Source organism: Esox lucius, chromosome 16 (genome assembly GCF_011004845.1).
Source record: "Esox lucius isolate fEsoLuc1 chromosome 16, fEsoLuc1.pri, whole genome shotgun sequence".
Classification (NCBI taxonomy): Eukaryota; Metazoa; Chordata; class Actinopteri; order Esociformes; family Esocidae; genus Esox; species Esox lucius.
In genome coordinates, this window is record NC_047584.1 from 18,541,931 (window position 1) to 18,556,515 (window position 14,585).

At 42.8% G+C, this 14,585-nt stretch overlaps 1 protein-coding gene across 20 annotated transcripts in view; it reads left to right on the top strand.

The window, feature by feature from the left end:
- LOC105022438 (bromodomain adjacent to zinc finger domain protein 2B) overlaps positions 1 to 14,585 on the top strand; it is a 68,672-nt gene that overhangs the window by 24,700 nt on the left and 29,387 nt on the right. For 18 of the 20 annotated variants that reach the window (XM_010890842.5, XM_010890834.5, XM_013137910.4 and 15 more), the window contains exons 3-4: positions 10,966 to 11,142; positions 14,087 to 14,293. In XM_010890842.5, the coding sequence (XP_010889144.2) occupies positions 10,968 to 11,142; positions 14,087 to 14,293 (382 nt within the window). In that variant the 5' untranslated portion in view covers positions 10,966 to 10,967. The remainder of the gene's footprint in view (positions 1 to 10,965; positions 11,143 to 14,086; positions 14,294 to 14,585) is intronic. The other 2 variants (XM_013137911.4, XM_010890843.5) reach the window with 1 other exon arrangement.

Genomic DNA, 14,585 nt, shown 5'->3' on the forward strand with positions numbered 1-14,585 from the left:
TTAAGGATGAGGTTGGGCAGAAAACCAGCAGGCACCGAATAACACTGCAATATCATAAGGTTTTTGATGCCATGGTACAGAAAGTTGAAGCAGGTCGTAGCTGCTTCTCCACAGCTGGTTGAAGTTTTAAGAGGCGGTCGTGGGTGGGTCTGTGTCTTCCGGAGTGTCACTGTTTAATTTGAGAAATGTGGCCTCTCCTTGTCCCGACTGCTGTGTTATCCTGGCCGTGCTGCTGTCGTGAATGTCAAGGGCCTCGCCAGTCTCGCTGAGGCACCACTATTTGGCTTCCTGATCCTGTTTTCCCACAATGTACTGGTCAACATAAAATTGACTTTAGGTAAGAAATGGGCCGTCCTACACAACTAGATATAGACCTGTAAGCCTCGTGTCATTCAGCTCATAATCTGACCGGTGGCTTTATCTGAGTGTTTATGTCAGATGATGGGCAGCACCCTTAACTTTCCATTAGATTGTATGTTGTGTTAGGTGATTTACACACATTAGTGCTGTGGTGAACTCTATAGAACCTCAGTGGTCTGCTGTGTAATATTTCTTGGCAGTATTTCTGGCCACTCTCTTCCTCCTGACTTTAACAGTGGACCTAGAGATTGCGTGTGCATGGGTGTGCATGGGTGTGCATGCATGTGATGAAATCTCTGTCAGGGACACTGTGCAATGGATATCTGTTTTATTGCTTCATTTTTTGTGTGCAGCATAGGCCTACCTGTGGCCAGGGCCCTTCTACACAAAAGCAGGGCACTATGTAGTATGCAGTGTGGTTTTTGGGACTTAGGCCCCTGGGCTGATGATTCAGGAGTTATGCTGCAGGCTTCCTGTTTCTCTGTTGGAATGATAAAACCATCGTGGCGATGGTTACCTTGATCCTGATCTGCCTTTTTGCTCAAGCTCAGCGCCTGACAGCGGCAGACGAGAAGGGAGAAAATGTTTACCCTGCTCATTCCCTCTAAACACCCACGGTCATGTTGTCTATCATGTCATACGGGAACATTAAGGGGGATTGACCTTGCAGCGTCTTGCCCCAAAGCAAGCCAGGATCCTTGGAGTTTGTGTCCTTCCTTGTGTCTGGCTGTGGTAGGATATTGTTAGCCAGTTAAAGTAGTCATATGACATCTCGGCCTCGGGACTGTCTGCACGCCATCGCCAACCGCTGATATCCTTAACTCGGAGTGTTGCCAACTGGTAGAACTAGGGTGGTCTATACACTTCAGTGACAACTGACTATGGCTATACATTGCAAACAATATGGAAATAATACTAGTAATGTTTGCTTTGCTAACTCGCCATTAACGTATAACCAACTAGTTTTCCTAATGAGAGATTTAAAACCAAGATGTCTCCTGTAGATTTAGCAGTGAGTGAGGAGGCCCTTGGGTCGGGCGTGTTTTATTCAGTGCCGCAGAATGAAGGATGACCTTTGCACTGGCAGCCTTGTCTCATGTTTAATTTGTAGCGCTGTCTTCTCCTTTCTACTGGAAGGTGATTGCATCCTGTTTACAGGCAAATAAACCCTCCTCCCCCAAAACACGACGCAATGGCTTTCTAAAAGCTGCGTTCATTTCTGACTACGAGTCTGAGGATGTCCTGTTGTCCCAATGCGTTAACACCTTTCGCTTTGTGTGGATAATTGAAGTTGCAAGCTCTATGCAAATGATGTTTTCCTGAGATGCACTGCATTTTTATCACCTACATTAACACTTGGTTGGAGCTGGGAAATATTGAGCTGGGAAATAATATCTTAGCAAAGAGTGTGAAGTCAACATAAAGTAAATAGGTGGGGGTTTTTGTGTAATCACAAGCGGTAGTTATTTTCCCCTCAGGATTCCACTTGAATGCTGCTATTTTGGTTGTTATAACAAAAATATTGGTTTAGACATTTTATTATAGGCCCTCTAACTACACAACCTACCTATACTTACTTATCAAAAATATTCAGAAGTGTCATTTTGTTCTCAATAAAAGAGCTGCACAGACTGGTTAGAATGGCATATCAATTTGCAACATCACGTTTTCGAAAAAGCAGCAAAGGAAAGGTGTTTGCTGGTATGAAGCCTAGATTCAACAACATGAGGTAGGCCTTGGTGTAATTTGTATTGCATTTTCCTAAGGCTCAGTATAGATTGAGCAGCATCCTGGGTGACAATGGCGCATTTGGCTGAGCTTGCAGATGCTTTTCGAGGCCCTCATTGTTCCAGTTTGAAAGCAGTAGCCGTTTGCTTTTTGTCTTGCCTCACGTGCGTGTCATCTGCATTATGCACATCATGACTGGAAAAGGATCCAATCAGTGAGTACTGTTTAAGGACTGGTCGCGCCTGCTTCCCCTTTATCCCTCACCCCCTCTCCTCCTGTCAGTACCCCCACACCCCACCCCGACCTTTCTTTGTGTCACGTCAGATGGCGTCATTACGTACACCAAAGATTTTCAAGGAGCCTGGTGGCTCGGTCTTTCACAAAGTAGCCTAGATACAATGCTATATACAGCAGGGACCAAAATGATTGACACCCTTAATAAAGATGAGTAAAACTGACTGTAGAAAATAAATACTGAGATATGATATTGTACCCTGTAGTTGCTTTTCTTGAAATTATATTTTATAGGAATACGGTTGTCCTCAGAATACCACAATAATTGGCAAGGTCTATCTGTAGCCCATTCAAATCTAAATAGAAAGTTACTGGTCTATGATCCCATAGTTCTGTCAGCTCCTACCATTGTGCTCTTGATCAAGGCACCAGGTACAATAACTGATATCTTAGGCTACTGTATAAAACGTCAGTCCCTCTCTCTGGAGAGCTGCTGTGTGTGCAGGCATTTTTCCAACCCTGAATCACATTTAAGCTTTTCAAGATATTGTCCTTAAACTGATGTTTTAGGCTGAAATCTGGTTGGAATGGGGTTCGGGCACGAGCCTGTGCACTTTAACTCTCTTGATGGATGGTTGGCCGGCCGCCTTTGATAGATTACAACCAAATATCTGTCTTTATTAAAATTATTCCCAAATTCATAGAATGCGGGACCAGATTCATAAGCTAGGCTACTTGAAAAAAATTTCATACAATGGTGCTCAATTTAACTTGCACCGTGAAGATGAAGCACTTGTCTGCTCCACTTGCATGCGTATGTTAACACCATTCCATCTGGGTAATGTCAGCTTGCAAAACACTCAGGGCTGACCAAAAACATTTGTGAGAGCCCCGCAAACCCGATTCTGTTGACCCCAATGCTGCCTACTACTGCCTACTGCCTAAAAAAGGATCTGGGAAAGACTCATTTGCTAGTGAGACGCTCAAAGGTTCCTGGCATACTGTTGCAAGACAAAGAAAAGTCCTCCACCTTGCTCCAACTCAAGTCAAGCACTGTCTGTGGATACGTCTGAAGCTCGAAAAAATTATTTGACCAATAATTTTTCATTTAATATCCAAAGAAATGGGTTACTCTTACTAACAGACTTGATTGACTGGCTTTTAAATACCTGCCTAGTACAGTTATTGTACTCTCATTCAGTACTGGGATCCACCATGTCAGGCTCATTGCCTCTTGTTCCACAGGATGTGTCTGCACAACGGTACTATTTCCTACTATTTTCTACTTTTGATTAAACGCTAATCAAACATTAACACTGTTACTACATTACCCTCATTTGTTAGCTTCTTCCTTATCGTCAATAATCATTATGACGTAGCCTGCGGGAAAAGAGCGTTTGAGAAAATGGTTTGGGTGTAAACAAGAGTAGAGGGAGATGGGATTTTAGCATTATGATGTACAGTAATAAGAGTGTGTTTATCTCTGACATGCTTTGGCTTGCCACTTGCCATAGCCTCACCATCTACTCACAGTTTGGACAAAGTGCACACTAAGGGCGTTTTTGCTGTAATCAAGCTCTATATCCAGTTAACCGTTTATTCAGAAGAAAGGAGCTGTAGTTTATAGAAGTAAATAAGCGGCAATACAACTGTCAAAGTTAATTGTAACTATCTGTTTTTTTTCATTAAAAGATTAGATGTTGGGGAGGTCCTTGGTGTTTTCGTAGTTTCCAACATGCAATAGCTTATTTTGTAGTCTGTTGACCATCTCTCAAAACCTAGCAACAGCATATCGACAGATGAACATCTCTCTGTCTGTCTCTCTCTCTTTCTCTCTGTCTGTCTCTCTCTCTCTCTCTCTTTCTCTCTGTCTGTCTCTCTCTGATTATCTGTCTCCCCCCTCTCTGTGTGTCTAATTAAAATGTGCAGGGGATCCATATTTCTGACTAATGCCTGGTGTTGACGGGCTCAGGGAAGGCAGCAGGCCCAGGAATGTGTTGTGTGATGGATGTCAGTCTGCCTAGAATGTGTGGGATTTGCCCTGCCTCCCCTGGATCGCTCCAAATGGAAATTATCTTCCTCCGCTAGCTCCACTGCACCCAGAACTGCGCTAGCTCGCGCCACCGCAATGGACAAATGGTTTTTTTCCAACATTTGTCACACTGAACTCCCACGTCATTCATCAGAGTTCATTTGCCCCCCTCCCCCTACTGCCTTTATTCATGGTAGCATTCGATATGTGCTTTCGGCAGTCGATGCCAAGAGAATTACTTTTTGGCGTGAAGGTCTCCTCTCCTAAAAGATGTATGCTCTCGGTGGAATGATGATGACAGAACACCCTGCCTTTTGTGTTTTCTGGGTCATTCTTAAGAACAAAAATGGATTATTATACTGGTCTTATGAACACAGATGGATCTGTCGTGTGGAGTGGGATGATCCATGTTTTTGCCCTTGCATGCTAGGTCGAAATTGTGATTACAGCTTGGGCTGGAAGGGCTAAACGTTGCCTAGCCGAGCTGTGACGGAGGTAGGCACCTCTGGAAGCTGTTCTAGAGGTGTCCAGGTAGCAGATCTCATGGATAGATCAGTGTATTGTGGCAGGGAAAGGGATACCCCCATGGCAATGGCAAAGTGGTTTGATAAGCTAAGGGAAGCTGTTGATTTGAACAAACACTGTGCTGCCACCAAGGGCCGAAAGAAACATTTGGTTTTGTTGTCCGGGCTGGTAGTTACTTTCCCTTCGTAGCAATATGTATAACAAAAGCTGCTTATTGGTAATTGGTGTTTCTGTGCTGCATAAACTACTTTAATGCATTGCCTATACAGTATGTATCCAACTTACATAATCTGATGTTTTAGGGAATTAAGATTTTCATATATTTTTCTTATGAATAGTACCTAGTGTAATGCAACTTCCTTCCTCATTACAAACAGCATGGTCCGTGTCTTTGAACAAAACCCCAAGAAGCACATGGTTTCATTTGTCTCGCAGCATGTGGCGTAAACAAGAGGCCTACTTCAAACACGGTGCCTGAGATAAATGGTGAAGCAGACTGCCTGGTGCTAAAGCATTGGAACATTCCCTCCAATACAACCTGCGGTATGTTGTTCTTTCCACTTTCCCTGGTACCACCCCCTCTGTCCATGACTGGCTTCACCAAAATAAGAAAAGGCCTGTTTGATCCTGATTGGTGACGTTAGCGATCACGGTTTGTGAGGCAACGTAGAGGGGCACAGGTGCTCTATGAAAGCCACCTCGTTCCTTTCATCTTAGCACAACATGTCCCTCTACAGTGCTGTTAGAGGACCTGGGCCCCAGGCACTTCATTACTGTCCAGGTGTAGTGGTAGTTAATGGGTATCAGGGCCAAAAAGGGGACATGCAGGCAGAAAGTGGGCAGCCAGAAGGAGCGCCGCCTCTGCCAGCCTTTGCTGTGTTTGACACACTGGTGGAGACTGCCAGGCATATCCGTGGAAATTACCAGTGAACTGCAGATATACCCAGCCAGGCTGACCACAGACCATTTTAATTTTGGACCATCCTCTGCCGTATCAGCCAGCCCCACACATGTGTATTTAAGACCCCACAAAATGAGATCTGTTCAGGACACCATCCCTGCTGGTTGTTCTTAGAGGGGCTATGGAGGCAGTGGGGGGAGGCGGAGGGCAGAAGCCTCGTCAGTCTAGTTTAGTGGATGCCATTAACCATGTTAATGGACAACCGTTTTCAGAACTTAGCCATTCATTTGTGTATTTGTGTAAAGTGGTAGTTTGAGGTGACGGACAGCGGGGCTGTAATGACAGTGGGGTATGCGTCCCAAACGACAACCTCTTCTCTACACCAGTGCTATGGACCCTTGTCAAAAATAGCGTACTACATAGGAAACTGGGTGCCATTTGGGTCATAAGCACATTGCGTGGTAAGGACAGACTCAGATTCTTGTGGGGAGCCAGCATGCAGCCATTCTCTCGTCTTTCACATTACAACTATGTCACTACAACGTTCAATTCACGCTATCTCGTTCCGCTATGTGGACAAGTGTGTTGTCTGTAGTGCATAGAGGAGAGATGCCTCTTCTCAGAGATCACTGAGATTCTCCGGGATTCATTTTTGGAGATGGCAAAATGTTGCATTAGGATTCAACAGATGACATACAGTTAGGTCTGGAAATATGTGGACACTGACACAATTTCCATAATTTTGGCTCTGTACTTCACAACAATGGATTTGAAATGAAACAACAGAGATTCAATTGAAGTGCAGACTTTCAGCTTTAATTCAAGGGGTTGAACAAAAATATCATAAGAAACGTTTAGGAATTGCAACCATTTTCATACACAGTCCCCTTATTGCAAGGGCTCAAATGTAATTGGACAAATTAACACAATCATAAATAGAATTTAAATTTTTAATACTTTGTAGAGAATCCTTTGCAGGCAATGACTGCTTGAAGTCTGGTCTTTGTGATGCTTTGCCAGGCCTTTACTGCAGCTGTCTTCAGTTGTTGTTTGTTCTTGGATCTTTCTGCCTTATGTTTTGTCTTCAGCGAGTGAAATGCATGCTCAATTGTGATTGACTCAGCCATTGTAGAAAATTCCACTTCTTTGCCTTGAAAAAGTCCTGGGTTGCTTTCACAGTATGTTTTGGGTCATTGTCCATCTAAAAAAATGAAGCGTCATCCAATCAACTTTGCTGAATTTGGCTGAATCAGAGCAGACAATATATCCCTATACACTTCAGAATTCATCCGTCTGCTTCTGTCTTCTGTCACATCGTCACTAGTGACCCAGTGTCATTGGAAGCCACACTGCCTCCACTGTGTTTTACAGATGTGGTGTGCTTCGGATCATGAGCCGTTCCAAGCCTTCTCCATACCCCCCCATCATTCTGGTACAGGTTGATCTTCGTTTCATCTGTCCACAGAATGCTGTTCCAGAACTGGGCTGGCTTTTTTAGTTGTTTTTTGGTCTAATCTGGCCTTTCTATTCTTGAGGCTTATGAATGTTTTGCATGTTGGGGTGAACCCTCTGTATTTGCTCATGTGAAGTTTAGTCTTTATGGTAGACTTGGGTAATGATGTTCCTACCTCCAGGAGTGTTCTTCACTTGGCTGGATGTTGTCATGGGATTTTTTTTTTTTTACCAGGGAATGGATCTTACGATCATCCACCACTGTTGTCTTTGGTGGACATCCAGGCCTTTTTGTGTTGCTGAGTTCACCAGTGCATTCTTTTTTTTTTTCTCTGAATGTACCCAACTGTTACCCCTATTGTTCCTGCTGTCTCTCTGATGGATTTAAACAAATGTTGCCGCCTGTTTCACTTGCATTGAGAGCTCCTATGTTGTCGGGTCCTCAGCAACAGCTTCCAAATGTGAAAGCCATACCCGGAATCAACTCCAGACCTTTTACCTGCTTAATTGATGAAGAAATAGCCTACACCTGTCCATGAAACTGCTTTTGAGTCTATTGTGCAATTACTTTTGGTAATTGAGGGGTCTACGTATTACAAAGCTGTTATTCCTAAACCTTTCCTCCAATTTAGATGTGAATATCCTCAAATTAAAGTTGAGAGACAGCCTTATTTATTATTTAACTGTAACTTGAATGTATTTTGGTAAACAATCAGAATAACACAACTTGTCTGTGTCCAATTATTTTTGGACCTAACTGTATAAACCAGACCATTCACACTAGGCACAACGCGCTTTAGAATGCAGACTGTATTGCTCAGAAATAAATCTTGGTATATTGGATTTTATTTATATTTGGTTTTATTGTACTTCCCAACCTTTTGGGAAGAATTTGGTCTTTGGAAGTATGATTGAATTGGAATACATAGAATCATGAGAATCATGAAAATCACAGTACATATCGAATTGGTGCCTAAGTATCGTGATAATATCGTATCGTCAGGTCCCTTGCAATTCCCAGCCCAAATACCTGTCATCTTTACCCTTTCCTGCAACTCGCAACCAAGCATCATTTCTTTCAACGTGGTCCTGGTGAGCGTCAGCAGTACTATCAAAAAGACAAGGAAATTCTGACCCGGCTATGATCAGACTCTCCTCCGTCTTCCAACCAGCGATACGTTGCCATTACTGCTTTTTTCTGTCCAGCAGTGGAACCAGAGTGTGTGAATATGACATACAGTGTAGTGACATGGGTTTTAATGTTAACAAGGCTTCATGTGAACAAGCACACACGTCCTGTCCCGCAGCCCTGCTCCTTCCGTTGGCGGGAGAAGGCGCGTCTATCGCTCAGACGGCCGGCAGGCCGAGTACTGCTGATCCACGCTGATGACTGTTGTGGGATTAGCTGGGTTTGCATGAGCCATCTGTTACACTGGGTGTGGTGGGTTATAAGACAAGACCGCAACATACCAGAAAGGGAAGGCTGACACACCGACCAACCTACACGGTCACACACACACTCACAGATCACAGACATGGCACACACCAGACCTAATGATCCCATGGCATTTCAGTGATCAGTGGCATTTGGAGTTGTGCAGTAATTGCACATTGCTTTCATGAAGAGAACCGATACATATGTCCATAAGCACATCAGTTTGTCTGAAGGGACATTTTTGGTTTTTGTTGTTTGTGCCACGGCAGACACTACAGGCACATGTGAATGTTGATATCTGCCGAACGTGACTTTGATTCGGGCAGAGACATTTGTCTTCTAAATCATCTCCTTTACATTTGCATAGGTGTCTGCTTCTACAGGATCTGTATCCTGCTGTTAGGAATTTGTGCGGCAGTAGAACATTGTCTACTGCCGCGTCTCCTGCTGTCAGAAGCTCAGGATGGGTCACCCATGCAAACCCAACTTCAATTAAATCCACCGCTCACGTGGAGGTTCTATAGCGTTGCATCACCAAAGTGCCATGCCTGTTAATTACATATGTGAGCTACCTCTCCCACTAAACCTGTTTTAATTTCTCCCCATTAAGGCTGTGTTTGCCTCTTTTAAAAACAAAAATTGCTCTATTTATTTTTGTAATAATCCTCTCTGCCGTCCTGTTTTATGCAGTTTCTCATTCATATTTTGTTTTAGATGTCCTTAAATGTACATGAAGTAATGGGGTTTTAGGGCTCGTATAAGGAAACACCTGTTTCTGGGATCATTCATTGAGTCTGTTTTTCTGTTATTGACAAAGTGGCTCCCCACAGAGATGTGTCAGTTGTCTTGTGCAGCACAAATGAATTGCTCAAGAGGAAATCATATCTGCAATATTTTAAAATAGAATGGAGAAGTGGGCTGATGTTTAGGAAAGATGAAATGTTGAAAAATGTATTTTCAAATACCAGAACATCAATGTTTCATTCTATAGATTTGAATTTAATAATTTACAGTAGCCTGTCTTCTGCCCAGTTATATGCAATTGTTCTCTTGGCAACCTTCATGCATTTCAGGAATAAATAATCCCTTTCCTATCCTGTCATAGTTCCATGTAGGCTTACAGCAATGTTTTGTTATGGTCCTTTAAAGGCCGTTATTATAATGACCAAGTCACCCCTGTCCCGTATAAATTAAAAAGGTTCAGATTAGAATATGGACACACTGCAGCATGGCCTTTCCAGTGGCGCGCGGCTGCAGCTTTCATGTAATTTACGTGGTCTCATCAGTGCTGTCGGTGGCAGCACCGAGGAGGGACGTTACTTGATATTCCGCGGATAGCTTTGTCTCCCAGATTTAATCACCAGCAGGCCTAGCTGCCTCCGCTGCAGAGGACAGTCACCGGGGAGATTTCAAAATTGTTTATGTGTAATGATACAATAACAAAGATGCCAGGGCTGTAAAACGCAATCTGGAAGCGTGTATTAAAGGAGATTTTCTGATGTGGTCTTTTGTGAAACACAAGGAAGAGAAGTGGCATAAATAATGGATAGGCTGGGAGATATCAGGGTGGGGTGATGAAACCATGAAAGACTACTTCTAAAGGATCTGTCTGTGTGTTCATTTGGATGATGGGCAGATCTGTGGTCTGTGTCAACAGAGAGATGGCTTAATGATGGCTGTCCACAAATATACCCAAGAATAGGTTTGGAATAGAGCCGCCATCACTGCTTTAACTGTAGATTTAAGAGAAACACGTCTGCGTTATTAGCTGGGAATGTTTTCAATTATTCCAGCGAAGGCTGTGTAAAAGCTGTAACATTTTTTGTTAACGATCACGTCTTGAGTGGCACCAGTTTACAACTGACGCTTGTAGAGCTCCTGTAAACTGGGGTCTCTCTCTCTCTCTCTGTCGGTGTCTCTCTCTCTCTGTCGGTGTCTCTCTCTCTCTGTCGGTGTCTCTCTCTCTCTGTCGGTGTCTCACTCTCTCTGTCGGTCTCACTCTCTCTGTCGGTCTCTCTGTCTGTCTGTCTCTCTCTCTCTCTCTCTCTCTCTCTCTCTCTGTCAGTGTGTGGTATACACGGTTTGTCACAAGTGGTGTATTAGTCTTTAATGTAGGATAAAATCCTTGTCCTTACTCGGTTTTCTCAGTGGGTTTGTTTAAGGAGCGTCTGGCCAGTGGCCTTGGCTAAGCAGATATATGGTTGAGGGGTTAATCACAGTGTCCTCTGTGGGGTGTGGGTTTTTTCCTCTTTTCTTTGCCTGCCTTTGTAAGCATGTTGATTGAATTGTGTTTGACAGATATGGAGTCTGGAGAGCGGCTGGCGTCCCTATCGTCAGCACCGTCCTCCCTGCACATCGCCTCCTCCGCCGGCTCCTCTGCCGGCTCCTCCTCAGCCCCTGCCTCAGCCAAGACACCCCCCAAGTGCAGCCTCGCCCCCAGCTCTGCGTCTCTGGGCACCTCTCTATCCACCTGTGGTACGTTCACAGAAACTCTAATGCTACACACATCGGAAACACACAGACACACACATATGCGCTCGCGGACGCAAATGCTGACACACGGAAACATGGATACACACACACACACGTGGACACAAACACACACAAGCTGATTAATACATTCACCAAGTTACTTACAAACACGCTGGCTGCAAAACTAAACATTCTTTTTATCTTTTATTCACCTTTAGCTCTTCATATTTTATTATGCTCTTACTGCAAATTAAAAGAGAGAGAGAGAGAGAGAGAGAGAGAGTAGAGATCATTCCTGAGTGTTAATTATGAGGGGTCATTAAGATAAAGAAAGACCCATCTCCCAGCCAATGTCACACTTTTATTTCCTGACAGTGTGGGTAGAAATGGGAAAGCTGTTGCATTAATGAATGCCAACAATTAAAAATGCTCTCTATGCAAGAGCGCCGCGTACCCTCTTGCAAGTCTCTTGACAACCTTTAGCTCCAGATCAGTGTGGTGTGATGTGACGGGTCTGTCAGCCACACATGAACTGCTGCTGCCTCCAACACCCTTCATTTTTTACTCTGAATACTAATTGTGGTCAACGCCATTTTGCAGCGAACGACGGTGATGCATAAGCTGTCAGATTACCCTCACCAGAAAATAGCATGCAAATTTCTCACAAACTGTGATTTGTGATTATTCTTTTTTTTTTTTTACCCTCTTCTTTCATGATAAGAAATGCCAATAGTGGGTCTTTTTCTCATGCTGTTACAACGAAGAAGCCATTAGACATTTTGCTCATACATTATACATTTTCTATCCCCCTGCACACCAACCGAACGTGCTCAGAGATTTCTCCAGATAAGCTGTTTTGGACAGAGAGCTGGAATTAAATGCCGAAAGCACAGTGGCACCTCTGAAGTCATGTGGCGGTTATGAGAATAAAGCAAATTGAGCATTTTCAGAGATTGCTCCCCCACCCCCCCAGCGGTAAGAAAAGTAAAGATACGACCTCCCCTGTGTTGGTTACACTCTTTCTAAGTGATTGAATTATACTTGCATGCAGTACTTATGGTAATAATTAATTAAATGAACATTGCCTCACATTACTTTGTAGAATGTCGAAATACTTTTTTAACGCAATTTCAGATTCAAATTCTCAATCAGCTTTGCACATTACTAACCTGTCTAGGCTGAAATGGTTGAAAGATGTTTCATTTCACAGTACTTTGAATCGATAATGGATTAGAAAATTGTCTTTAAACTCATACATTGTTCCACTGACGGGCTTGATTGAAATCTGGAATAAAAAGTGCTTTATCTGGTAGCGAAATGGATGATAAGAAGAGAAATAATCGTTACATTTCCTTTGAGGTCACCGATGCAATTAAAAAGTCCAAGTTGGTTGATTTTAAATTAACAGGCAAGTAAATTGAATGGGTTAATATTTAGCATTTTCATGGTAAACTTGTGCAGGCCTAACTGACACATCTCCACAATCTGTGGATCTAAATCACCAACTTACCAAGTGCCAATATGTCATTGAAATGTAATGACAAATTACAGGAATTACCAGCAGATAATATAGACCTGACATTCTCATTTTTATAGTTTGGTCTACAGTACCATTTACTGCATTACACTTTTTTTTATACACACACTTTAGTGTGAATAAGAGGTGGGGGTGTATGATTAATGTGTATGAATGTTGTTCATTTTTTTAAAGTGGGGAGCTTGAGATTGCATGCTGTAAATTTGTAAGCAAGCTGCTTGGAAGAGTTAGTGCCCAGAGTTTGCAGAGCAGTGTGAGAGCATCAATGCCCCCATATATATTGATGGAGAATGCATAAAGTGGAGATCAGTAATGGAGCCTCATGGAAGCCTGTTGTCCTGGTTGGTTTTTAAAGCGAAGTATTTTTTCTTGAATTTTAACCATATACATCGCAAACTAACCTTGGAATTTGACCTATTTTCAACCTGTAATTAGTATGTTTTATTAAAGTAATGCTTATGTATTTTAAAGGCTTATTTATATCAGTGTGCCATTTTAACTACACAAACGCTAATGAGTGCTTACTTTTTTCAGTGATCAGAAATTGACTTGAAATTCTGTTTTAGTGCTATATTTCGTGTTCAGTTGTCTTGATCCATTACCTGGCCCATTGCTTGTGCTCCTGCTGCTAATTGCCCTTTCGTGAAATATTTTCCTTCAGTACTGGAGTCCATCTATCAGAGGACAGCATATAGGGCCTGTTTTGTCAACACGGATACTGACTGTGGAATTATTTTTTACTTTTATTTTGTTAGCTGATTGTTCACTTATTATTGCCATTATTTTCTCAGATTCCTAGCTATTAGTATGATTCCCTTGATTGGAGGGTCAAACATGCAGCTAGCAGCCATCCAAACGCCCTGCGCTACTTTCCAGATACAAGAGATTCCAAAACTTGAGTTAAACTAGAGGATTTTCATTGCAAGGATGTTTAATTCTACACCAACACCATTTGCAGTTTAACTTTTCATTTTGGTTTTGCAAAATGTTAATGATGAGTTTTGTTGATATTGCAGCAGATCATCTGCCTCTGCTTCTAATGGTATTGGAACAGGAGTAATGGCACCATGAGCTTTAAACATGCATGTTGATCTCTCTGAACAGAATTCCAGCAGTCCCTTACAACTATGTCTCATTTGCTAATGCATGTTTGCGCAGATCAAGCAGAATCACTGGGAATTATCCTTTACCCTCCATAACCAGCATCTTTATTGATAATGCATTAAACATTCCCTCTTCCCAAGCTAAATATGTTGTATGAAGTCCTTAAGGAGACTTTATCGTGATAATAAACATTAAAAATCACACGGATTGGATCAATTATGCAGCTGGTATTTTAGCTACTCTGTTTATGTATCTGCTAAATTATACTCACTCTTCAGTTTGTCTTTATTGTTTCTCCTCTTCTAGGACACTTGTTCAGGGCGGCGGGCGACCAACATTTCAACATGTCTACGGTCTCAAGTGCCTTCCCCATTGTCAACCACCCAGCTTTTGGTCTGTGCACCAGCAGCTCGGGGCGCTCTGAGTTTGGAGGCCTGGGATCCCTGGGGATGTCTGCCTCCTTGGCTGCACACTCTCAGCTAGGAGGCTTTCCAGGTATGGGAGCTTTTCCAGGTAGGCTAGTCTGGAGTCCAATCCTTTACATAATGAATACGCTCTCATTCTTTTAAATGGAATAATAATTATACAAGCTGTAGCCAAAATGCATCAGTGTTTCTCACAGTGAATCCAAAATGGTTCCCTATTCCTTAAGCTACTCCTTTTAGGGCTTTGCTTTAAGGGGGTTCTGTACATAGGGAAATAGTGTTCTTGTGTGAAATAGTGCACTACATTGGCAATAAAGGGCCACGTGGAACACAAACGCATGGTCATCTGATCAGCTCATCCTGCTTTCTAAAAATGTCCA